This window comes from Colius striatus, chromosome 11, assembly GCF_028858725.1.
Source record: "Colius striatus isolate bColStr4 chromosome 11, bColStr4.1.hap1, whole genome shotgun sequence".
NCBI lineage: Eukaryota > Metazoa > Chordata > Aves > Coliiformes > Coliidae > Colius > Colius striatus.
This window is the reverse complement of record NC_084769.1, coordinates 23,447,478-23,474,120: the sequence shown is the minus strand read 5'-3', so window position 1 is coordinate 23,474,120 and position 26,643 is coordinate 23,447,478. Positions and strand designations below refer to the sequence as shown.

The 26,643-nt window shown below is 38.1% G+C and overlaps 1 protein-coding gene across 1 annotated transcript in view; it reads right to left on the bottom strand.

The window, feature by feature from the left end:
• The window catches only part of RAPGEF4 (Rap guanine nucleotide exchange factor 4), a 151,679-nt gene that overhangs the window by 60,005 nt on the left and 65,031 nt on the right, over positions 1–26,643 (bottom strand). Inside the window, exons 5-6 of the mRNA XM_062004607.1 lie at positions 19,124–19,196; positions 17,870–17,934 (exon numbers count right to left, since the gene is read on the bottom strand). Coding sequence (XP_061860591.1) covers positions 17,870–17,934; positions 19,124–19,196 — 138 coding nt within the window. The remainder of the gene's footprint in view (positions 1–17,869; positions 17,935–19,123; positions 19,197–26,643) is intronic.

The window sequence follows — 26,643 nt, the reverse complement described above, 5'->3', positions numbered from 1 at the left end:
ATGGCTTTCAGTGTGATCATTGGCAAACTCCATATCTGTACATTTGTGGACTCTCATTTGAGCCATTCAAACAAGCCCTTCATGAAGCCAATCACAAAAGTCCCTATTTAAATTGGGGTGAAGGAGGGAAAGTACCAATTTTAGCCTCCAGTCCTTTGAAGATTCAAATATTTATGCATGAGAGTAATATCATAGATTTAAATAAGACTATTCATGTGTATAATTTTATGCACACATTTAATCTCTGGAGAAACAGACCTTAGATTACAGACTATAAAGCAAGGGCTGCCTTTATTTCTGTGCTTCTTTCATCACTGAGCAAGCCACATGCAAACAAATAAAGAATATAATGAACAGCAATAATAGAGATCTAACATGAGGTCTGTATTTGTCAAGTTATTTGAATCTGCTAAATAAAATCCAGGAACGGTTCTTATAAAAATACATTTTTTTATACTCCCTGTTACATAGCTGTAAAGGGATGTTTCTTCCAAGCCTTTATATACGAATGAATGCTCTACATCTACAGCAATTTGGATCCATAGAATCAGATGACTGAGGGGATCTGAGTTACTACTCTCAAATGTTAACACAGAAAATGTGTACTTCAAAAAACTAATATGAAATAAAGCAAAAGCCAATGAAGCATGTTTTTCCCATGACCTCAGCACAGCCCACCTCTGAACAGAAAACAAGTTTTGGTGTTTACTGGAGTTCAGCATGGCATGTGAGGTTACCAGGGTGATCAGATAAACCTGTGTACTACTGTTGATCACTGTTTCCAGCTGGAACATTGTAAAGAACTGCAAGTGATATATTTTTTCTTGCTGGTTGGCAGGGGATCCAGAAGAAACAAGACAAAAGCCACACAAGATGAAAAGTAGAAGCAGCAACAACCACACCACTAAGTAACCTATTTGTTTTACATCCTCCGTATTTACTGCTATTGATGATTTAAGGCCTAATCTACATTTCACTGATATCCCTGGGAAGTCCCCAACTAACTCAATGGGTTTGAGTTGGGCCCATTCCCTTTGATTCTCCTAAGTGTACTTCAAGAAGCAGAGTATCTTTAGCTCTTAAATGGTTGCAAATTACTTCTGATCACTTCTGATGACTGCTATTTATGACTGACATGCTTGAATATTCTTGTATACCTCTCCTGAAAGGCTATCAGTGTGCTACCTGGTTCACATGAGAGGAAATAAAACATACAAAAAAAGATTCCAGCTACTGAAAATATAGTCAGTCAGTAAGATATAGCTGACAACTAGTGAAAGTCCCCACAGCCCTCCCACACACCACCTCTCCCTTCTAATTTTATCATTCTCTATCAAAATATTTCTTTATCAAAATTTCTCTATAAAATCCACATATCCAGTTCCAAGAAGTCACCTTTTTTTTTTTTTGGTAACATGTCCTCTATCCAAGCTACTTCAGACCCAAGGCACAGGTAAGAATTCCAAAGACAAGGAGCCTTTGTAGAGATGATTCTTTTTCCAATACAAATCAATATTTCTAGTGCTACAGAATAACCATATAATAGGGATAAAGCTGAGCACACAGTATAATAGTAGTGGGAGTGTATTTCCAGGTAGAAAGTATTAATTGATAGAGTGTTCCAAAGCCAGCTCAATTGGTTGTATTTCCATCTGCAGAGAAAGGCTGCGTCTACGCAGACTGCACCAACCTCTGCTAGGATGCTGCAAGTAAAACAAAATGCTTAGTGAACGCAGCTTGCTGAAAAACATCAGAGAAGAATGTTGCCAAATATCCTGTCATAAAAAAGGTCCTTCAAAAAACATTTTTCTCAAAATTTGAAGGAAAATGTAACCAATATTGGTGGGAATTTCTGTTCTCTGTTAGTTTACGCTGGATCCCTGGAATAGCTCTATGTAGAACATGCCGTGCTGACCAGTGCTTTTAATCAGAAAAAAACCTGTCTCATGATTTATAACCAAGCCCTCAGGGTGCACAGCTTGTAAGAAACCTTGGAACACACTCCCTGCCACAGGGACTTCTGCTGGTTGGGACATGTCACCAGGACTGAGCTCTGTCTAGCCCAGCCCAGAGTCATATCTGCAGGGAGACCTCCAGAAGACATAAAAGGTGGTAAGAGAAATGCAATCATCACTACCATGCTGGAAATATTTCAGTCATCTCATCACTGTCTCCCCACAAATATATGAAGCAGCTGAGAGAGTCAATCTGTCTGGCAGCCAAAGAGCAAAGTGCCTGCTCATTTCTCCTAGCCGGGAAAGCTCAAAACTGACAATAACTGACCTTGTGCAGGTCTATAGGCAACTTAGCAACATTTTGCAATTAACAAAGTATAAATCACCCAGAAAGAACACTTGTTTCTGCTCTTCCTCTACCTTTACCAAACAATGCAAGTATTAAAAGGACCTCTAGCCAGTCTAAATAGTCTAAAATTGTACCATCAAAGCATCTTCAAACCATCCACTAAGACAACCATATAGTTTCTTAAGAAACATCCATAAACAGCAAAAGTAGGAAGCAGGGCAAGGTATGAGTGGAGGAATACAGAGTTATGAAGATCTTTGCAAAATTAGAGAATTTGCACAGAAACAGGAATTAATCACATTTAAAAAAAAATCTTCTGAGTTTCATAAAACTACAGCACTTTTAATTTAAATATCTGTGTATTTAACCGACTGCAAGCTAACTAAATGGAGAAAAACAGACTAGCAGAAACTGTCAGGACCAGTGATTAAGAGACCTCAGTTTTATTCTTTTTTTTCCAGCTGCCTGACCTTGCACAAATCACATAATCACACTGTGTTTCCTTTTCCTCTTTTTGGAGGGAGAAATGCTAATAATTTATACCTTTGTAAAATGCTTTGAATACTGTCAACAAATGGGCTACTATCAAAATATTCAGAGTAACAAGGACTGTTTTAAAATCTATATTCCTTAAATGCAGTACAATGTGAAGACTAAGCTGTATTTTAAAGTACATTCTAAAATTTCTTTTCTTTAGGAATCGACATGTATTAATAGCATAACAGGAAAATGTCTTCCCTTAAATTCTCAGTCAGTGTAGCAAATTTATTTTAGAAAGTTAAATTGAAATTGTGTTATTGACACTTCTACAATGTTTCTTTGACAAACTGTACATGTCCATCCTTTTAACACAAAATGATTCAGCCATTACCAAAAATGATACTTCACTGTGAATGTCAAAGGGAAAAAGAATATTGCAACAGACTATGACCAGTGCACAAAAACCCCCAGAACATGGCTAATGATGTCTTATTTTCCTGTCATTTTTCTGCTTCTCTGCTACAATGAAACAGCTGCTATAACTACATTGCATGCATTGAATAAAATGTCAGAAAATGCTAACTCTGCTGTGAGCATTCCTGACAGAGGTGTGACTACAGTTGTCAGAAAGAATCTCAAGCCAGCATTGTCCTGGGTTTCTCTGCTGCTGCGTTTTTGCAATAATACAGCCTTTTTGTTGTTGTTGTTTCTCATTAGAATTACTGGTTTCTTAGTATCCATGGCTTTATTTGTATTTTTACCTGAAATTATTTAGTTCTTGAGAAACAAACTATAATGATAAAGATGGAAAAATGCAATAAACATTAGGTATCAAAGTTACTGTTTTTTAAGACCTGCCTCTTACCCATGCTATTGGTATGCAGCAACTATTCAAAGGGCAAACTAAAAAGAAGTTAAAGATTAATGAACTACGGGAAGATTTGTTTCCTTTGTTTCCAGATAACTTCTGCACACATCTCCCATCTTCATGTCTGCCAGGAGGCATGTATTTAGACAAAAAAAACTGGATAGGCTGTCCTATACTTCGTTACACCCAGATGCCAGAAGTGCCTTCTGAGGACTAGGTGATAACATTTTAGATGAAGTAGTTTTATGACAAACAAGAGTGCCAAAAACTGGACTGAATGTGAATTAGGGACTGAATTTGTGAACTTATTAAAATCACAGAATTACAGAATGGTAGAGGTCGGAAGAGACCTCTAAAGATCATCTACTCCAACCTCCTGCTAAAGCAGGTCTACCTAGGCCAGGTTGCACAGGAATGCTGCCTTCCCTTGGCAGTCTGTTTCAGTGCTCTGTCACCATTGCAGTAAAGTAGTTTTTCCTTATATTTAAGTGGAACTTCTTGTCTTCCAGCTTTTGTCCATTACCCCTAGTCCTATCACTGGACACTGCAGAAAAAAGTGTTGCTCCATCCTCTTGACATAAATCTTTAAAATACTTGTAAGTACTAATGAGATCTCCCTTCCCACAACCTTTCCTCATAAGGAAGATGCTCCAGTCCCCTGATTATCCTTGTGGCCTTGTGCTGGACTCTCTCTAGAAGTTCCCTGTCCCCCTTGAGCTGGAGATCCCAGAATTGGACACAGTACTCCAGATGAGGCCTCATCAAGGCAGAGTAGAGGTGGGGAGAAGCTTCCTCAACCTGCTGGCCACACTCTGTAGTGAAAATGCTATGCAAGTGAGGCAAGAGCACCACTGTCTCTTGAGTGACAGTGGTTTACATATTATATGGCCCTAGCTAGTCATTCCACCTCTGAGTGTTTCAACTTCTCCATCTGTAAAACAAGGACAATGGCCTCTACTCACATCTCTGACAGATGTCAAGAATGAGCAATTGAGAACACTGCTGAATGCTGCAACTGAAATCCTGGAAGTCTAGTGCCTAGAAATTCATTCTGGGTACTTTATAATGATATTTAACACCAAAAGGAAAAGTCGTTAAAGTGAGATAGGGCTAGTGGGTATTCAAGGATACATCCTGAACTCCCTGAGGACGTCAGCAACAAGGTAAAGCCTCTGGCAAGTGGGAAAGAAGTTAATTTAAACCCATTTTGCATCTCTTATGGTGATTCCAAGCTCAGGACAGAGCATTGTGTGAACATACACACAATGAAGAAACACTGATGCAGCACATCTTAGATTCCAGCTGCCCCATCTACTCCTCATTCTTCCTTCTGTCACCTTTTCAAAAGAAATTTTGCTAAAAATGAAACTGAGAAGGAATAATCTAACATTATCTGGTGCAACACCTTCTGTTGTCCTACTTCATAGACAGATTTTTAATGATCTATATTGATGTTTTCCATTTACATAGACTATATTTCCTAAAAAGAGTAAATGGTTGTTTGTAGTACAGGAAAGTAAACAGAGGAAAGAAATCTCACACTGATGGCTAGACCAGAACACTTTTTAAAAAAAGTACAAACACACTCCTTTTTGTCATAAACATAAAAAACATCCCGTCACTTCTGTTTATTTCACATATTTCTGTGTCAGTGGAAAAGACAAGTATTCTGCTCTTGGCAAATATCCACAAAACAATCTTTTTATCTTCCTTAAAAGTTCCATTTCTCATGATGTCTACAAAAAAGCTTGTCAACGTGAAGGGTGTTGATGTGCTGAACCTACTACCTATCCTGTCTAATCCAAGACTCTGAGATCATGCAGTTTATCTATTGGGCAGTTTTCAGAACTGGACTGTAGTCTTGTTAGCGCGGTGCTCTTGTTCCTATTGCTTCTGATGCAAGATACAGCTGCTGTCCCTGACTGGAATGTGTTAGCACTGACACTGCCAATCACAATGAATCTTCATGATCAAAACAGAATGTTCTTTATGTAATCAAAACAGAAGGGACCTGGTCACAAGGGACAACATGAATCTTCTGAGAACAACCCATCAACATCATTACCTCTTTCTGCTATAAGGACACATCATCATCTGACTCAGTAATGAGCAAAGTCCAAGAGTATAAACTCAGGCTATAAAGGATAAGGGCTTTTCTTTTTGTTTTACAGTAAAATCCAGTTGTGGTCTCACACACTTAACTAGCATAAAATGAAACTCATAACTGCTGTATACTGTGCTCTTCAGATATTTTTGTGGCAGTTAAGTGTATTTATGAAAAACTTAGGCATTTGGAATCAAATTATTAGATCTGAACAACACAGATTAATATGCCCCATTCTTCACATTAATGCAATTGGAATAATCAGCAAATAAAACACAAACGTTGAGTGAATGTTTATCAATGTAAACAGTAGGTATTTCCCAATTAAATAGTAAAAGAATAACTGCCAAATCCTGCCAATCTGAAGAAAATACCATTAGCATTGGAAAATACGAAATATTTAATATTTGTAAATTTGCTCCTTCCCTCCACCTAAATTCTCACAGAGCTTCCACAGAGCTGCCTAACTCACTACCATTTAAATAAGGCCGGCTTGCATTTCTTCTTATTGTTCTATATTTCAGTTCATCTTCCCTGATGTGAAGGACAGGATGTTTCTAAACATACTCTGAACTGCTTCTGTTGCTAAATTAATCTTTATTGAAACTTGATAAAAAATTTGCTCCACAAATGCACACAGAACACTCTAATAACTAACCCAAGACTGATATAGAGAGGTGAAATTACTCTACCTGACATTTTCCCTAGCTAACCACATCTCTTTACATCCCAATTCACCATAGTATGTTTCTGAAAGAGATGACCTCTTTTTACCTCTCTCAGTATGTAGTCCAAGCTGTGTAAATTCTGTGATGTCTGGCTTTTAGGGATAACACAGAACCAGCCCTCTCCGTCTGAAATGGAAAGGGACCCACTGTACATATTTTGTAATTTATCCCCTTTATTCTATTTAATGTTGGTGTTAATTTTCACATCATTGCTAATTATATTGCTTCATCCATCTGAAATTCTGTTCCTGACATCACTCACATCCTTTTTAAACACAATTTCAAAATCTTCTTTGGCTTAAATGACTCTTTAGTGACTGTGGGATGTATAAAGAATAAGGACAGTGGCACTATGTTAAGCAAATTACAGCATGAAAATATCTGGTGTTCCAGAGAAGTTTAAATACTGTAATCCAAATCAACTAGTCTGGAAATACTGAATGGTCTAGGAGACTGTCTTGGGGAAAGGAAGATGTATCCTCCCCAGACGAATTTCTGATACAGCGAAGTCCAATGTTACTGGAGATTGTCCTGTATCTGTTCTGCCACAAGGTCAGAGCACTACCCAGGCAGTAATCCAGGTTCTCTACCTGAAAAGGCCAGACAAAACACAAAAGACTGCGGTTCAAGAACACTGACTGTAACACTGAAGAAGTCAGACTATGTAGCATTCAGCGGCTCTAGGTAACCTCCTGGTTTTCCTCTCCCTCGTCCCTCCTCCTCCCACTATACCAGGAAGACAAAACAGGCAATGTATTACATAGGCTCAGGACTGTTGTGGAGCAGCGGCTATACATTTACAGTATAAGGAATGCCAGAATCCTTACTGTTAGAGTTTTAACAACATATGGTTTTCCAACATTGTGCTAGAATCTGCAGCAGCTAACACTGCCAGCAGAGTGTGAACCAAATCATGGGAAACAAAAGGGGAGGTGGCATGTTAAGTTCCTTTATTTTGTAGAGCCCTATAGTTTTGCCAGTCAAGATGAGGAACCTTTTGCAGCTAGTGACAATAGGCTTTTCTTAAGGTTGTTTCCCAGGCTCACTTGGAATAGCTGCCAGAACCCAGCAGCCTGCAAACCACAAGCTGAAAATCCCTAATCTAGACTGGCTTTAAACACAATTAAGACAATCCAAGAGGAGGGAGCGAGAAGAGAACAAATATTTACCTGGATCTGTATGTGTATTATAGCAATAACAGGAATACATTATACAATCAGTGTTTAAACAGAGGACAATGAAATCCCACAGATTCATTTGTGATTTAGCAGTGAATTGCAATAGAGCTGCAAGCTGGCCTGACAAAATGATCCCCTGCTAGTTGTCCCTCTGTTTCCCCTGCAGCTGATACAGGCTGGCAGAAATGCCAGGTTTGGGGCCAGAGAGAGTCTCAGTCTGTAGATGACAGACCTGGCAGTGTTTTGTGTGGAGGTTAGACATTCAAGGCTGCAGGCAGTTCACAGCAGCCTCAGAGGACTGTTGTGGTCCATCCCCTCCTTGAACCCCACACCCAGACTCTGTCCTGTTGCTCTTGCTGGCCAGGAAGCTGATTTTCATCTACAACAGCAGAAAACTGAGGTCAGCTAAAAAGGTTTATGTGCTCCTGACAGTTCTGCTCCCTCACCACCAGGCAAGCAGGACTGTCAGTGTGATGGAGGAGAGGGCACATGTAGCTGGATGTAGAGAGAAGGGATGTCAGAGAAGGAGCACAGGGAGGGACAGGTGCCTTATGGTCCCAGCACAGATCACTGGAAGCTGCTGTGAAATGGCAGCCACAGTCCTGCAGTTCTCTCTGGGCCCAAATGTGCTTCCACCATCTTCCTATCGCACAGCTACTCTCTCCTACCTTGGCTCCTGGTGTCACTGCTGGTCTTCATGTGGCTCTAAAGAGGGCTGGGTCAGAAAATGTGTTTGGGTGAAAAGTAATCATCTGATCCATTGTGTAAAAGGCATACAAGGAAAGAGTAGCATGAGAGACAAAGACTTAATCATAATTCTTCCCTGTTAAGCTACTGTCTCTTTCTGTTCATATTTAAGGTTATTATAAAAATTGTTTATATCATTTCATTTCCTAAGACGAAAACAAATATGGCTGAGTAATCCTAATTAGAAACACTGTAACAACTGGTATTGGAAGTAAAATCTTTTAATTTTTTTTTTTTATTTTTTTTTTCTCTACTAGTCAGCTCAGCTATGTGTATTTAGATTTATTCACTAACTGCTACCTTTAAGACAGCTGCATCACTGATGATGAAGCACACAAAGATCAAACGTGTTCACAGTCTTGTGCCAAGCTTTCTTCCAGAAAAGAATTTACAAAAAGAATAATGAAAAGTCATAAATAATAAAACTTTAAATATCTGAACAGCACTTGCTTCTTAATCACCACTGAAGGTAACAGTCCTAATTACATTTTCAGCTCTGTCATAGATAGCTGACATTTTTGCCTCAGGAATTCTAACTCAGAATGGCTCTAAACGAGCACCACAAAGTGAGCACTTGTTTTGGAGGTGATGCTCTTTGTGTAGAGCCAGTACAACAGGCTCCTGGTTCTTGACTAGCTAACACAAAAAGAACAAAATCACTGGACAGCTTTTCCCCACTATTTATTAACCTCTCAAATTTTTGTCATCTGTACACAAGCAAAACCAAGATGCTGTTAAATGATCTGATCAGATACATTGATTACTTCTTACTGACTCAGAACTATAATTGGCTTTGTGGAATACCAATTTCCAGCATGCACTGTAGGACAAAATGCTCTGTGAAAGATGATATGAGTGACTAGAAGGAATCTGATTTTAAGATTCTTGATCCAATTTTTCTGCCAAACTTGAGAAAATAATTACAAGATTCAAAAATAAATTCATTTTTGCTGTTTCAAATGTGCCAAATGTGTTACTTGTATACGCTTGACTTGTCTGAAGACATGAACCTTGAAAAGGACTTTTTTTCTCAGTATAATTATCCACTCTTTCTGCCTTTCAACTGCAAGAGATAAATGGAGCATATGTCCTTTTTTTTTATGGGTTGGGACAGAATCACACAGAAGACATAGCCTGGGGGAAAGAGTTGTCAAATGTGAGTCCACAGTATACATTATCAGCCTGCCCTTGCCAGCACTGGTAGTTAAGGCAATATGCAGTTTCCCCAGACAACTGAAACTGAGAGTGAGGCTCCTAATGAAACAAGGTTCCACATCTACTTCACAATATTATTTTACAAACTCTAGCGTTTTCTAGGAACTTCTGTCACTTTCCCATTATTTATTTTTTAATCTAAACTACAACAGCAACATTCATTCAGACAGGCAAGAAGACTCAGAAAGGGAAAATGTCTCTTCAGCAAAATTGCTTTTCTCAACCTAGCCCAAGTACCTCCATAACCATTTTAAGAAAAGAAGGTTAGTCAGGGAGAAGGTGAGTACTTATTCTGAAGAAGGCCAACACTGTGAGTTAGATCCCCTTCAAATTACAAAATTAACAAAGAAATACCTATCACTTAGTTTTTCATTTGTTTACTGATGCTGAACTTCTTCCCACTTCCACTGTTTCTTAGTTACACCAAAGACTGACCACAATAAGCTCCTGTAAGAAAACTCATTTGAAATGTATAAACACAAATGAATCCAGCAAGCTCTTTGTAGCAGAGGCCTCCATCCTTCCCAGCCATCACAGTACCCATCCAGACAAGAATTGCAAGAATTTAGGATACACATAAATAACAATACAGGCTGTCACAAACATTTTTTTTTAAACAGAAAGAAGTGGAGAGCACCAAAATAACAATAATTGCTTAAAGGGACTCTTCATTCAGACATACTATGGAGATCATACTCAGATGTAAAAGTCATAGAACTAAAAATTCACATAATTTAGCTCTAACACTGACTTGAGTATATGGATTGTTCTGCTGGTAACAGAAGAAGTCTCTCTCTCCTGTATCTCTCAAGTCATTGCAACACTTGGAGGAGGATATAGAAGCAGACACACTTTCCCAAGCTCAGTATTCCATTCCTGATCAAGGGGAAGTGGTTGCCTCTAGAATGTTTTCCAGCCATGACAAGAAAGGGAGGCTCTGTCTTCAGGTGCTGACAGTTCAACTGTGCTGTGCTATTCACTATTTTTCCCATTATTCATTCTCTCCCAAAACACATTAGTTTATATTTTAGAACTAAAATACATCTACATGTATTAATCCTCTGTTGTTATTGCTCTGAGAACATGAAGGTAACATTTAAAATAGTGATATTTCTTTAGCATCTGTAGGTTGCAAAATTCTGCCCTTTTCTGCAAAAAGATCCTCCATCTCTTACCAACCTCACTATCATTGTATACAGCTCTATTTATCCTGAGAGCTGTCCTTAGAACCACCATAATAAAAACTCCTCACTGCAGAAAGATAGGACCGTATTTTTTCTTCTGAATTCATGAAAGGGCTTCGAGGCATAGGGATCTATGAACTGGAAGAGAAATTAAGTTGTTTTAACAAGTACACGATACATAACTACCCAGATCAAGGATTCTGTTCTTCGATTCTGTTCTTCTTCTCCACAATGCTACTTATTCTTGTATAGTAATAGATCAAATGAGTATTATTAATTGCATTTGCAGGTTTGATACCAGGACAACTCTGGCTAGTTCTGTGTCAGTCAGATTGGAGCTTAATTATATGATTAGGTACAGATGAAGAAACTGTTTTCAGTAGAAATTGCTACTTGGGTCTCCAGAATCCCCAGTTACAATGAAATCATGGGTCATAGACATTCCATAGATTATCAGGTAGCTGAATTGGACAACAGAAGATTGAGTGGTGCAAGGTTTTCTTTGAGGCATCACTATTCACACTCACATTTGGAAGGGAAGCCTACAGCTGTGTATCATCACCATATGGCTGGTGATGTTCCAAAACCTTCCCTGGTGCTTCTGCAACAATTTAGTTTATGCAAAGCTTACTTATGTAAGCCAGCAGACCTGCTAACAATTTTGTTTTCATTAAAGAGCTCTGATGACGTATAGAGACTTTCACATTTTTCACTATGAAATTCATTACTAACGTATGAAAAATGTATTTTTCACAGACTCCTACTCATCTCACAGTCCTGTCTTTGTTATCTCTCCTGCCATATGCTGTCACCATGTGACTCATTGACAGGGACTATATGCACAGCCTCTGCACTAGCCAAATTTTTACAGGCTGTGATAATGACTGAACCCTGTACACTTCCACTTAGGGCAAAATGAAGAACTTGAACAGAGTTCTAAGCAAATTACTTTCATATATGTGAAATTGGTGCCAAAACATCAGAGCAGTCCCTAAAAGTAACTGGTACATTTAAGACTGGATGAAGACATTATTTTGAGCTATTTGCACATAGTGCTTTTATGCAACCACTTTAAAAATAGAAAATGAAAGGGAATTACTTTTTAACCCTATGCTGACACTGTGTATGAACACAGACTCTGTCACAGAGCCCAAGAGAGGATAGACATTAATGCACACATATCTGAACAGTTATATAAACCATCCACATAAAAATCAGTTCTGCTATAACCCAGTTTTCATGTGAATGTTGGAGAGGTTATTGCTTCCAAACATCTTGTCATTGCACCTTCCTAGAATGCAGGTTGCTTTCCTGCTTTCTCTCTCTTTTCATTCTTTCTTGTAGGCTCACGATTCCATGAGCATGTGTACCATTTCCCTTAGTATTCTGCTATGCCGTATCAAATTCCACATTTGACAATCTACTGAATATGTTAAAAGATAAGCTTTCTTGTCAGTCATCTGGGAAAAGTAAATGCAAACACAGGGAAATCAGAAGTAAAATGATTGTGTTTATTGCTACAGTGGCTAATATGGTGAAAGAACATGATTATTACTGGTGTCTTGTGTGGGGTCTTCAAGGCTGAATTTCGTGAATTGTAATGTCATCTTTACAAACACTGTGCTCAGAGCTATACTAAAGTGCTTGAAAAATGAACTAAATGAATATTCCTTTGCCTGACAATAGTGAAAATATCAATATTTTGAGGATTAACACATTATGTCCTTCTCTGTCAACTGAAAAGATCTTCTCATTATAAGTTTATTAAATGCAATTGATAAAATAGAAAATCCAGTTTTCACAACCACTTCAATTATTTAAATGCATAAAATTCAGCATGACACCTAAGTCTTACTGAAAATTCAGTAAAGAAAAGGAATCCACATTTTATCACATCAAATTAACCACGGAAGAAGATGATGAAAAGGTGACTTTCAGAGGAGTACTTCATATCCTAGAGGAGCTTTGCTATACGAAACACCTTCAAATAAATCACTTCCAGCAAGCTTCCAGCCAAGAGGATTTGGAGTCATTATATGAAACACATAAAGGAGACATTTCAGCCTATAAGCGTCACAGCTCGAGCCTGGTGTTTCGAATATTACATCGTGCACTAGAGGGAGCTCCTGCAACTCTTTACACAATAGAAACCTAAAGACAATACAAGGAACAGAATCGAAATAAAGCATAATCGAGATTTCAGATAAAAGACGTACTCCTCCGACTACAAGAATGACTGTATGAATTGGCACAACTTAATCTGCTTATATCTTCTGTGGTCAGTATGGTTTCCCCAGTACAAAGGAGATGAAGAAGAACTTTCCTTTCAAGATGTATGCTTTCAATGCAGAGGGCACAAATTTCACACAGTCATAGAGATTAGGTTTTTGTACAAAAAGAAAGCTAGCATGGTTTTTTGAGGTGAAACTTTGTTTTAGTGGAGTGTGTCAAGGAAAAATATATGTGAGCAGATAATCAAAGTCTGTACCATAACAAACAGATAAGAGGAGTTCATTAACACTGCTCAGTCAGCCTCCAATCTTGAAATTCTCTACTTTTGAGCACTTAATTTTTCATCCTTCCTTTCAAGTAGAATTTTGTTTGTGTAGTTTCTTGAGGATGTAGGGGTTCTTTTAGCAAACTGCAATACGGAGACTGTGATGGAAAGCAAAAACTTCATCTCTTATCATTAGCAGGATTAAGACTTTTTGACTATCAACTACCTAACTAAATACTTACTGCTATTAATTACAGAGTTGTATTCTTTCTGTGGATCATTCCTATGGTGTCTTAGGCACAGCACCCACAGTTTGAAAAGGAGTTTAAGACATTTACTAATAGCAGAAAAAAACCCATTTGGCATGACATTCCACAGGAGAGTGGACATTCAGGCTCTCAATGGGTCTGTCCTCTGTTGTTACCCAAATGCATTCTTGTGTCTCTAAAACTCATTTCTACAACACCTTCTTCTGTAAAACTATCATATATCTCATGTTTCCAGAGAAGAACGGACTGTTTCTTTACTTGTAGGCACCAGTAGGGTGTAAAAAAGCATAACAGGAGAAACAACTGGGGTTTTCAATTAGGTCTGACTTTATATTAATAAAAATATTGCTCTAGCAACTAGAATGAATGATTGCAATAAACTGTTAAGCACCAACAGAGGAACACCCAAGCAGTGCAGGACCAAAGATGAACAGTGTGGGAATTCTGCACACGCAATGCACACAGCCTGTGTGCACAAGCTGGCAGTTAGACTGTAATGAGCCTCTAGTGAGCCAGTTTCAACTGAGATTTTTCAAGGCTTAACAGTACAGTTTATTTTGTAGGGGGTCGTAAATGGCACTCCTTACTGCCACAACAAGCCCCAAATGTTGAGCTCCTAGTCTGAAGGACAGGATTGCCAGTTATCACTGGGAAAAGCTATTTAATATGTGTTATGTACTTTCCCCCAGCCTCAATGTCAGAGAGGCTTGATCCATTTCAATTTAAAAATCAGCCAGAAGCATACTCTCAGCATGGCAAATTCAGCGTAAACAGTAAACAAGTGGTCAAATTGTAAGAACAGGATCTTGTAGTGGGAAGCACCATGCAACCCTGCTGCCAGCTCTGCTGGTAATATATGGAAACAGAACCACTACCTATTCTGTCTGCATGCTGGAACACGACCTCCCCTGTGTTCTAAGTACTCTTCTGTATCTTTTCCAAAAATGTATTTGAAATTATTATTGATTTTGTCATTTTGGCTTTAGGGTTATATTCATCTCACAGATACAGCTACATCCAACTCTATCCTATGAGGATTTAAAAAAACTAGAGCTAGAGAGACCAGTGTACAGATATCAGACAGACTAGTTAAAAAAAAATGAAGCTGTGTTATTTTCTCTTATGTAAGACAGCTTTAAATTGACTTTGTTTCCATTTCCTAAAATATAACTGAGGACATACTCTGTCTCCATATTTTATGCTCAATTTAACTGCTATATTGCATTAAATGATGTGCAATAATGTAACCCTAAATGCAAATGAATTCATGTCTAGTAAAAAAAAACTCTATGCCACCTTCTCCAAATAGAATTTTTTAGACATTTTAATGACCTATAAAAACCAAATATCCTCATATGGGGAGAAAATTTCAAGGCATGTATTAAAAGAAAAGTCTTATGTTACTCATCAAAAACTAAGAGCTGTGACAAGAGGAAAAAAATCAATCTATGAAGATGAAACTAAAATAATTAGCAAACATGGAAAATAATCTATTCTGGTGCCTGTAAAAGACTCAGCACAGGCTAAAAGGGAAAAATATGCATTTAATATTTCAAGAGTGGAATATATTTAATTTCATTTGAAGAAAATTAATTATAGCCACAAACTTCCCTGGAAAATTAAAATAACACCCACCTACCTCATTCCTCCTGCCAAATAAATGCATCATTAAGATGAGAAGTACTGAATATGTTACCTCCTTCTGTTTTTGTAATGTTTTCTTAGCATATGAAAGATTTTGAGGAACTTTTTCTGACTATCATAATGTTTCTCACTTAGTCTTTTACTGGGCATTAAAGAGTAACCTGCAGGCCTCTTGGAGCTGTATTTGCTGCCACTCTCACAGGCATCATTCTGGAAAACTAAAGATATAAAGCAGTCTGTAGATGTCTTGCAAACACTTCCCTTTCCCTGGATGAATGCCTTTCCCATATAAAGTAGTCCTTTTGACAGTCATATATAACTCTAAAATAAGCAAAATATATACAAAATCTACAAACACAGAGTTGTTTTCTGGTACCTTGTTATTTTCTATTTTGAAAAGCTGGCAACAATTTTGAGAATTTGGCTCTGCAATCACAGTATCTTCCTGATCATTCAAAACTGACTGCAGTGTGTGAAGATCAACATATTATGGAACCACTATAGCAGTTGTACAGTTTAAAATTATGGGAATAAAGCTTGCATGCAATAAACAAAATACTTGGGTATTTATCTCTGCTGCATTTACCTTTCACTTCATATAATTAGAAACATGGTCGCATGACAAAACCACATAACACGGCTTCATGAACCATTTCTATGCTGTGTAGGTTTTTCTGCCACGTTTGTCATGGGACTGTCTGAGCTCCTCCAGGATTGTCTGAGCTCCTCCAGGACTGCTTGTCACAAGGTGACAAGCATCTGTCACATATTTACTTTCTCATCTTCTTGCCACAAAAATTTGTACAGTGTGGGAGGGAGAAGGATGGCTGCTCTATATATGTCTTGGAAAGGAAATTCCTATGGTTTGCAAAGGACCTTATTCCTGTAAAAGCCATTGAACGTTTGCCCCACAGCATCACAAACTGGTAGGGGTTGGAAGGGACATTTAGAGATCATCTAGTCCAACTCCCCTGCAGAAGCAGGTTCACCTAGATCACATAGGAACATGTCCAGGTGGGTCTTGAAGACCTCCAAGGAAGGAGACTCCACAACCCCTCTGGGCAGCCTGTGCCACTGCTCTGTCACCTGAACAGTGAAATAGTTTTTTCTTATGTTTAAGTGGAACTTTTTGTGTTCCAGCTTCATCCCATTACCCCTTGTCCTGTTGCTAGCTACAATAAAAAAAAAAGGGATGCACCAACCTCCTGACACCCACCCTTTAGATATTTGTAAATGTTAATAAGATCTCCAGTCAAGTTCTGTCTCCTGTCCAGGTGAACATTACTTTGTGTGAGAAGAGTCCTGTTGTGCTAGAAAAACCCAGCTATTGACAGCAGTATTAATCACTAAATTTTGCTCAGTTTCTAAAATACTTTGTACCTGCAAGTGTATACCACTATTAGCTGAGCATCACTGCCCATTACCCGGAGTATATCATCTTCTATGAAAGACAGATGATTTTACTTTGTTACCTCTATCTGCTTGAGAAAATACATCTTTTAGTTTTGATTCTACACCTGGTGCTTGAGAGGTCAAGCAAGACCCTTGATCTGGCTTAACTCCAAGTTAAGCTGAAATGCCAACATCTTAGAGACGCCCTGAGACTTAACTCAGAACTGTTTGCAAAATGCTTACAGAATGAAAGCTGCTAAGTATCTAAGAATTATTAGTCAGTGCATGGAAAAAATGTTTATTTTCCTACAGGATAAGGCTACATCAGGAAGTGATATAGCATTAGTAAATAAGATTCTAGAAAAAGGAACTGCACACCATTACATTTATACATTTAATAAAGGCTGAATGTGACAATCAAGAAAGGTCAGTACCCTTGAGGAAGCAGGACAGACAGACAGTGAGGGGAGGAAGTAGCTATTTTTGCTTTAAGGAAACACAGTAAAATACTCATTGTCTTTATCTGCCATCAAGAGATGGGTTTTGTGTAACAAAAATACCTCTGACTTTTTTAACACATCGTACAAATGCATCCAATTAAACTCCCATGTCCAGATAGAATGCATCCAAGCTTCTGTTTATTACTCTAACTTTCCTACATCTGCCATAAAAATTTCTTAAAGTTAATAATCTCTACAGCAAGGTCTGATACTATTTCTATCCACTATTATAATTACTTCAAACCCAGCATAGAAATATTCATGAGTTCTTTCATGTGGGTCCTCATCTGGTGAGACTGAAGACACAGAACTGTTTTACAAAGACGAACTGGGATGCTAAGCTGCTCTCTGAACACAGTCTACAGTTCACCCAGAGCAAATGGCCAGAACAATGCTTAGACTCAGTTAAGCCTTAAAATAGGGTTTATTTATGAATTTTATGATCTACTGGATATGCACTGGTCTTGTCACAGTGCTGATTTTCCTCTTTACCCTCAGCAACTTTCTGACAAAGATAGGACAATCAAAGTGTAACACAAACTTCAGCAGTGATACAATTTCTAATAAGACTGAAAATCAGTTTTCTCCAGTTATATGATAAAGTACCCATATAATTTGTACACTTTGCTCACATGCATCAACCACATGCTTTTGCATCTGCACCTGATTATTTTTAACTTAATGCTGTACTTTTGCATTTTTCATTGCCAAATTCCTCCCCCCCATCAAAAAACAAAGGCAAACCCAGGTGTGATTTACCTTATTACAGTTTTTAGAAACTTGGCAAAGCGCATTGCTTGACATACTGTCCTTATCTGGCATTCCTAAGAAAAAAGAATATAGAAAATAAATACATATTGTACATTCATTAAGTAACAGTGGAAATATTTACCAACAGAATAGAGAATTGGAGTATTCAATACTTTGATAATGTACACATTGATCTACAGTTTTTTAAGAGTAAAACTGATTTATTCAGAGAAATGTTTTCTCTTGTGAACACAAAAAAGATGAAAAGTTAACTTGTGTAAATACTATAAACAGCTTGCTAACTACAGACCGTTCTCACAACTTAGTATTTGAGATATGCAAACAGGAATTATTTCTATTTTTTCATTTAACATTATCTGCAGTTTAGTACCTGGAATTCAAACATGACATTGAGTTTGCACTAACTAGTATTGCTATAATCAGTTGTTATGTGACGTCATACAGTATTGAGCTGGTTTTGACTGAGGTAGAGTTAATTTTCTTCTTCGTAGCTAGTATTGGGGCCCCATTTTGGATTTGTGCTAGAAACAGTGTTGGTATTTCAGGGATGTTTTTGTTACTGAGGAGCAGGGCTTGCACACAGTCCAGATGCAAGGCCTTTTCTGCTTCTCACCCCATCAGCAAGTAGGCTGGGAGTGGACAAGGAGCTGCCTGGCCAAAGATCCCACATCATATGACCATCATCCTTGGCATATAAAGCTAGGGGAAGATGGAGGAAGAGAGGGACATTGGGAGTGGTGGCATTTCCCCTCCCAAGTACTCATTACGTGTGATGGAGTTCTGCTGTCCTGGGAATGGCTGAACACCTGCCTGCTCATTGGAAGCAGTGAATGAATTCCTTGGTTTGCTTTGCTTTTGTTTTGCATGGCTTTTGTTTCACTTGTCTTTGACTCAACCCATGAATTTTCTCACTTTTACTCTTCCAATTCTCTCCCCATTCCACCTATAAGGGAGTGAAGGAGCGGCTGCATGGGGTTTAGTTGCCAGCTGAGGTTAACTTACGAGAAGTATGTTTTAAGTCAGTAGGCCTTATCATTTGTGCACAGCTCTGTGTACACTTGTATACAGTTGGGAACACAGTTAGGCAAGTTCCAAAGTGTTCCCTACTATATTCTGTACTAACGTAGTCATAATACTGAATTAGCTTCAACATTTAAATTCAAGCACCAGAAGACCTTCATCCTCCTCTTTCTTCTTTTTTCTCTTTTTTCTAATGTTGGATGTCTGTTTTCTCATACTTACTGTCATTGTTGGAGCCAGTTTCCATAACACCATAAGGAGGAGTGAGAAGTCCAGACATATACTGCCGATATTTCTGAAAGACAGCGATGGCACTTTCAGTCAGGAACAGATGTATAAAGATACTCAATGGATGCTGTGGTATTTACATTTGTGTGTTGGCTGCCTCGTGCTTCACATGCACACAAGCAATCTAAGGCAGTCAGACATGTCTTTATTTTTAATGTTACATGGCTTGCTTTCTTGACTGGAGCACACTGTCTTCATTTTATCAAAAGTTGTGCTAAAATCACTCCCCTTTTTATCTTCCCCAAAGCATGACTTTGAGGGTTCTAATAAATCAATATTGTACTTAGCTGTGTAATTTCTCATAAAGGTTGTTTTAAATCTTGTTTGAAATTATACTACTCAGCCGAACTCAAGCTAGAAAGCTTTGGTTCTTATAGTGATGGAGACAAGGCACTTAACTAAGCATTTGTGTGAAACATGTACCACTACAATTTTGATGTCAGATTTAAAATATACAGGATTTTGTACAAAAAACTAAACATTTAATTCCAAGACACTAAGTTTTGTTTTCAGAAACTCCAAGGTTATGAAACACACATATCCAGCACCACATATTATAGGTACACACGCAGAACCTGTATTATCAGATGAAACTTTCTATAAGTAATGTCCCTTGTACTACTGTAAACTACATAATTGTAACTGGTGTCAGTAACTGTGAATTTTCTTCAGTGAATGCTAGTGACATGATCAATAAGGTTCAAATCTCTGCCTAGGGCTTAAGAAACTCACAGAAGCTAAAAAATAACACCAAAGGAAGAAACTCTCTTATCAAATACGAATCATTCAATGAATAAGTGACACATTTTTTGTTTTCAAGCATGCTATATTACTGTTATGCTTAAGGGCAAACAATTAAAATTCCCTTTTGGAACTGTCAGAAAACAAGCTTGTGCAACAGGGATGCTGATGATCAGCGTAAATAAACAGTGCCATGCAGTCCTCAGGGTGTGCAGTGAGCTGACCATGAAGAACCAACCAGCTGAAATTCATGTAGGAGAAAATTTCCCTCAGTACAATTTTAATGTAAAAGTTTTATCCTTTATTCTGTGGAGATGTTTGGATGTATTAATTTTAAAAATTACACTGGATTTTAACAGATGCCTGAATTATCTTTTTAGCATTTCTTTTTCTTGGAAATAAATATGAAAATATCAGTTCTAGCACTAAAGACCAAACAGCTTGCATTCTAAATAACAACAAAAGCTACAAAGATTACATCGATCTTAACAACCCAATCCTTTTTTAGACAAGCTATTACACCCTAAAGCTTAGTAACGTATTATTTGAATCACCCATAATCCAGCTGAAAACTCACAGGAACAAAACTATGTTATATCCCTGGTCAGTCACACAAAAAAATATGCAACTTCATTTGAGGATAAAGTTCTCCTGTTTTCTTTCCCAAACCATTCACATCCCTACACTCTGCATGTAGTCCTATGCCTGAAACTCAGTGAGAGGAAGAATGTGAGAAATATTTATTTTCTTGGTTCAACTAGGAAATCACACACACAAAACAAGGGAAAAACTCATTTTGGTTGGCCAAATGAAAAAAAGGAAAGCATTTCAGAAGAGGTGAAATAACACTTTATTCAAACAGTAGATAAATGTTTTGTTCTACTTTCTACTGAATTTAATCTTGACATGTGATTTAGAAATTGAAAATTGAAATGTTTCATTTGGGATGTGATAAAGTCAAATCTTACTGATTATTTTTTCTTTTGTTCTTCCTCACTGTTCAGATGATATTAGTTTCTTTTTTCTGTTTTTTCCCAAAGCAGTATTTTCCCAGAAATACATTAATAGTCCCCATTTAATTCACCTTGATAAGGAACCTGAATTGTAGGATGACAGTAATTTTCTCTTTCATTTCCTATACCACATCCACAGTCATCATACAGTGCATGGCAGTCTCCCTTCTGACAAATACTCTAATATTTTTCCCAATTATTCTTCTCATGAAATGAAACATAGAACACACCATATAATTCCCAAAACACTTGGGGGGCTATCTTATCTGCAGGCAGGTATACCTACATCTATCCTACCTACAGTTAGAATAATACAGAATTGCATATAACACTTTAAAGGAGGCATCCAAGCCCCTTCAGTCCCATCTCATGCTCAGGATGCCAAAGCCCACCAGGAACAAATGCACAGGCTGCCAAGGACTTCAACTCTGACATCTTTCACATGAAGGTCTCACTCTTCCATGGGATGAATCTACTTATGAGCCTGGTACAGCAAGCCCAGTGAGTAGCACTGCCTTTGAAGAAGTTCAGGCAGCATTACCAGAAGAAGCACTAATTCAAGACATGATCTCAAAAAGCTCAGTTGCTCAGACTCCTTCAAGGGACCTCTGCATAACTGAAACCACCACCTATTTCTGGGTATCTGAAGGGAAGGCTAATATGATTGCCTACACATGGTCTCCCATTAAGATACCTCAGTGGAGTTTGTGGGCTGAAACAGGAGCTATAATTTACACCTAATATTGTCACACGTCATCAGCCAAATTAAATGTCAAGGGACACTTATTTGTCAAGAAGTCAGGGAAATGCTGTTTTCTGGGAAACCTAAGTATGCAACAACAGACGTTAAGTTATGGCATAAAGATTCACAGTATCAGATGGAGTAATGAAGTTCCAAGCATGAGATCTCTGAAAACTGAGATAATGAAGAAAACACAATACTGACTGTGAGACCTATCTTGTTACCATAATGTCTGTAAATGAAAATAAAATACAATAAATTAAATTGTACTAGTGGGTGGCATTTGAAATAATCCTGAAGATTAACAGACTAAGTATTCACAAAAGGCTCTTGAAAATGTATTCCACTGGTGGTATGAACTCTGCAAAGGCTTTCCTTATGAAAGACAGCAACAGTTACCAAATCATCATAAGCTTGTTTACTACCAGAAGTCTTCAAGTTCTGTAAATCTAACATGACAGTAGGTTTTAAAACTACACTCAGTGACCTATTCACTCTGTCTTCAGAATTCTAGAAATTTACAAACTCTATCATGCAACAGCTTAAAGATCAGACACTTCCTGCATTTCATCTGACAGCATGAGTAATCAAGACAGTATTTTTTCTTCCAGTTACTGACCGCCTCATATCCATGAAGTGGTGAAAATTAACGAGACCTTTTCAGCCACTACTAAAGCACAGAAAAGTGCTGACAAGGAACAATTGGTGATAGGGGAAAAGAGGAAAGAGAATTGCACACTCGCCTTACTGGAGAGATGCTGTGTGTGAATTTTCATACCAACAAGTTTTTAAGGCCACTCATTGTCAGGCCTTTCGGTGTGTTCCTTCGTGTGCTCTTATTTAGACTTGCAGTTAGCTGCAGTTAGTTCCAGAGGTTCTCCTGACTAAATGAATTTTCCTCTAGACTGTGAACATAATTTGGTTTATTTTTCTATGCTGATGTTTAGAAAGACAATTACTATAATTCTGATGCAAGGTATATAAAGGCACATAAAATACATCTTTGTACTTAGTCTCTTCTATTCTGCCGCAAATACTGAAGAACTAATACCTCTTCAAGGGAAAGAAGGAGCAAAAGAGAGATTTGTACAATATAAACACTCCCAAACAAATCAGGTAGATGTGAAGAGAATAGATGAGCTTTTGCTGTCCATATGTATTGTGCAGTAAAGCCCTAGCATTCTAAGAGGAAAGACTCAGGATTGATGAAGAGATGATCTCTTGGGTTTAAAGTTTCGAAGGCAGATTCCACACCAGATACTCCTCGAAGTGCAGAAGTAGTATTCAGCAGTATCTGATGGGCTGTCCCATACAGACCCACATGGTGATGGTCTGTAGCACTAGAGAGTCAAGTCTGCCTTTTGATGCTTCCTGATGCCAAGATGAACCTACATGTGGCCAAATACAAGGAAGTGAGTGGCTTGTAACATTGGAGAAGGCTTTGTAGACCATAACATATGTTTTTTTGAACACCTGATCTCTCTTTCTCCTTCTCTTTCTTCCCCACTCACAATCTCAATCCACAGTGTCACTTTTGACCAGATGCCGTTTGACAAGGCAGAGGCTGCATTACTTGCAAACTTGGGAGTAACACAAAATAATTCATTTCAGTTGTACAGATCCTAGTCTAAACATCAAGGTGTCCCTTCCACACACATTTTTCAAAATCTTGTGTAACTATTTGATTAGATGCTGCGATTACCTGAGTTCTGCAATCTTCCTGTACTATCTGTCCATATTCCTGCAATGGTTTATCTTGGGGAATAGATGCTGTAGCTTGGGAATGTGGGCCAGCTTCTCTGTTTTCTTTTGACAATAAATAATTGATCATTGATGCTCTCAGTATAATTCCGTTCTTCCTCTAAGTTGGCTGCACCACTCATATCATTTTGGCAATAAATTACTTCCCTTGTGAGCATTATCCACAAAGGTGCACTCCCATGCTGGATTGTTTCTCCTCTTTTCTCCAGAACAAAAAAGGAGAAATGTGAAACAATCCCTGAAGATCTCTGCACATTCTTTTACCTACCAAATCAAGTGAGCCTGCTGTCTCAAAGTCTAGATCTTTGCCTTTAGACTTGATGCTCCAAAGATTGCTCTTCACAAAACTAATGGACAGATAAAATTGCCAGTCATCTGTATGCTATCCACTAGTGTTTTCCAATAAAAAGTGCCTAATGTCCTTATGGAATTTTACACAAAAAAAGACCCCCAGTTGATAATCATATTCATAGTTGTTTTTTACCCAAATCTTGTTACAAAGGGGAAATCAAGCAACACACTTGCTACTGCCCAACAGTATGTGCTGAGACTCCGCTTTCAGAAACTGTTTTCTTAGTACATTTTAAATTACTAAGTGTACTACTAAGCAAGCTCAATCAAAAATTTCCTTACATTTTATGTCCATGCCACTTAACTGGATAACAGTAAAAGTACCTGACCCATGACTGTTTAACTTTGGATGGTAAATCATTGCTTGGTGCTGGTACTCCACTCCAGAACATCAAATGTCCTGTGTATTACTAATTGCCTTTGTCATTCACAGAATATATATACTCACTGTCATTCACAGAATAGCTAAGAGAACAGAATTAAGGTATTTATAAAGGAAAGGATAAGGACAAATTAGGAAAAATTAACTCTACAGTAGTGAAAACATATCTTTAGGTATTATGAAAAAACAGAAAATGAATCATATGAAGATTTTACCACAACTTACTGAACAGAGACTGTTTATTACACGACAATCTATCAAGTCATTAAAATGAGAGAGACAAGGCCTGAAATAGCAGATGTGAAGTGCCATTTAGTCATACTTAGATAAAATAAATACAGGAAATGCCTGTACTGAAATCGCTGAATCCTGATCCCAGAATTAGTATGGTTTATGTAATAGCAGATGAATTTGCATCTCTTCCATTTATTTACCTATTTACCATTTTGGGAATGTTTTTCTATGGCTCTAATCAACTATGCTTTAGATTTGATTTGATCTCTTTGTTTTAGAGACATTTATTTTTCTGTCACATTCCCATTTAAATCAATTTATCATGCTTGAAAAGGTCTGTGTGCAGAATTGATCACAGAGCCCCCTTGAGTTTTAGTTGAAAAGAAAAATGCACCCAGCTCCCTGATATCATGCCAAATAGCAGAGCTGGCTACCAGATACAAACCCAAAGATAAGACTGCACTGCAAAAAATCAAATCCAAGGAAATTAAAGCATGAGCAGTGATTAAATAAATTACACAGCCTATTCTGCCTCATCTAATTTAAATATAGAAATTACATCATGCAACCCTCTGATTCTGTCTCCTAGAGGAATCCACTTAGGAAATGCAGTTGGGTGGAGACAGGACTTGGTTGGGAGGGGTGGGAAAGACCGCATGTATTTAAAAGAAGACAAAAAACCCCCAAACAATCTACTTGATTTATATGTTTTCTTTTACTACACTTGTGTAACCATAGAATAGATAATGTATTTATAGGGGGAAAAAAATCCCAAACAATTTAACTACCTTTATCATGAAGTTCAAGTTTCTGAAAGCAGCTGAAAAACAGCATTACACAATTCCACATTTACTTTTTCACAGTGATATCTATGTTGAATCTGTTCACTTTAAAATCAGATTATGATGATTCTCATCTGCGATGCTTTGAATTCAATACAATATCAGAAAATAAGGCAGTGCTCTCCTTTCTTCTCCTTATCACTTGTAGGAGAGAGGTCTTTTCTGAATGATGCAAGAGGCAGAACAGAACCTTACTCCTCTTCAGACTCTTCCGTGAGACTAACAATTGGAAACCTGCATCTTTATTAGCAAAGCTAGCAAATATGTCTTGAAAACAAAGAGCAAAACTACTAAGAAAAAGGGTACTCTTTGAACTTAATTTTTTTTAACACTACAGCTCACCTTTAAACCTACATTGACAGTACTTAGATCAAGCTGGCATCATCTCGTGTATCATGCACAAGGAAAATCTTTTCAAAAAATAACTTCCTCAAGATCTGGGCACAAAAGACTTCCTTTTACCTTCAAGTAGTCTCACCTCCTATTTTCAGATATGCTATTTTTAATGAGAGAAGCAAAGATGTGCTCCTTCAGGTGAGCTCAGTCTGGATATGCTGTGCAAGAAGATAGTGCAGAAGGAAGATGAGAGACAGGTAATATGAGACTTGCAAAAACAGGATGAGGCTGGGCAGCTATGGGCTGCCTCCTACGCTATTCCTTCCATATGGCATGCCTCCCTGAACTGATCTTTACCATTTTTCTGGAAGACAGCTTCAGCTGAGACAAAATGTCACACCAGGAAAACATTCATGTTTGTAAGTTGCTTCGACAAAATGGTAAATTCTGTAATCACAGCAACACGTGAGCCTTGGTTTTGATCACATATTTTAACCTGCAGAGAACCACAGAATCATTTTGGCTGAAAAAGACTTTTAAGATCATCAAGTTCAACAACTAACTTAATACTGCCAAGCCCATCACTAAACCATGTCCCTCAGCACTTCATCTATGTGGCTTTTCAGTATCTCCAGGGATGGTGACTTAACCACCTCCCTGGGCAGCCTGCTCCAGTGTTTAACAACTCACTCATGTCTCCCCTCAGCCTCCTCTTCTCCAGCCTAAATATTCCAAGCTCCCTCGGCCACTCCTCATCAGCCTTGTTCTCCAGACCCTTCACCAGCTTTGTTGCCAGTTTCTGGACACACTCCAGCACCTTCTTGTAGTGAGGGGCCCAGAACTGAACACAGTATTCAAGGTGCTGCCTCACCATCACTGTATACAAAGGGACAATCACTGTCCTGGCCCTGCTGGTCACACTATTTCTGATACAAGCCAGGATGCCATTGACCTTCTTGAGCACACAGATGGCTCATATTCAGCTGGCTGTCAATGAACAAGCAAAACATCCTAGAGAAGTGCCTAGAAGAGCCTCTAAACTGAGTTACTGT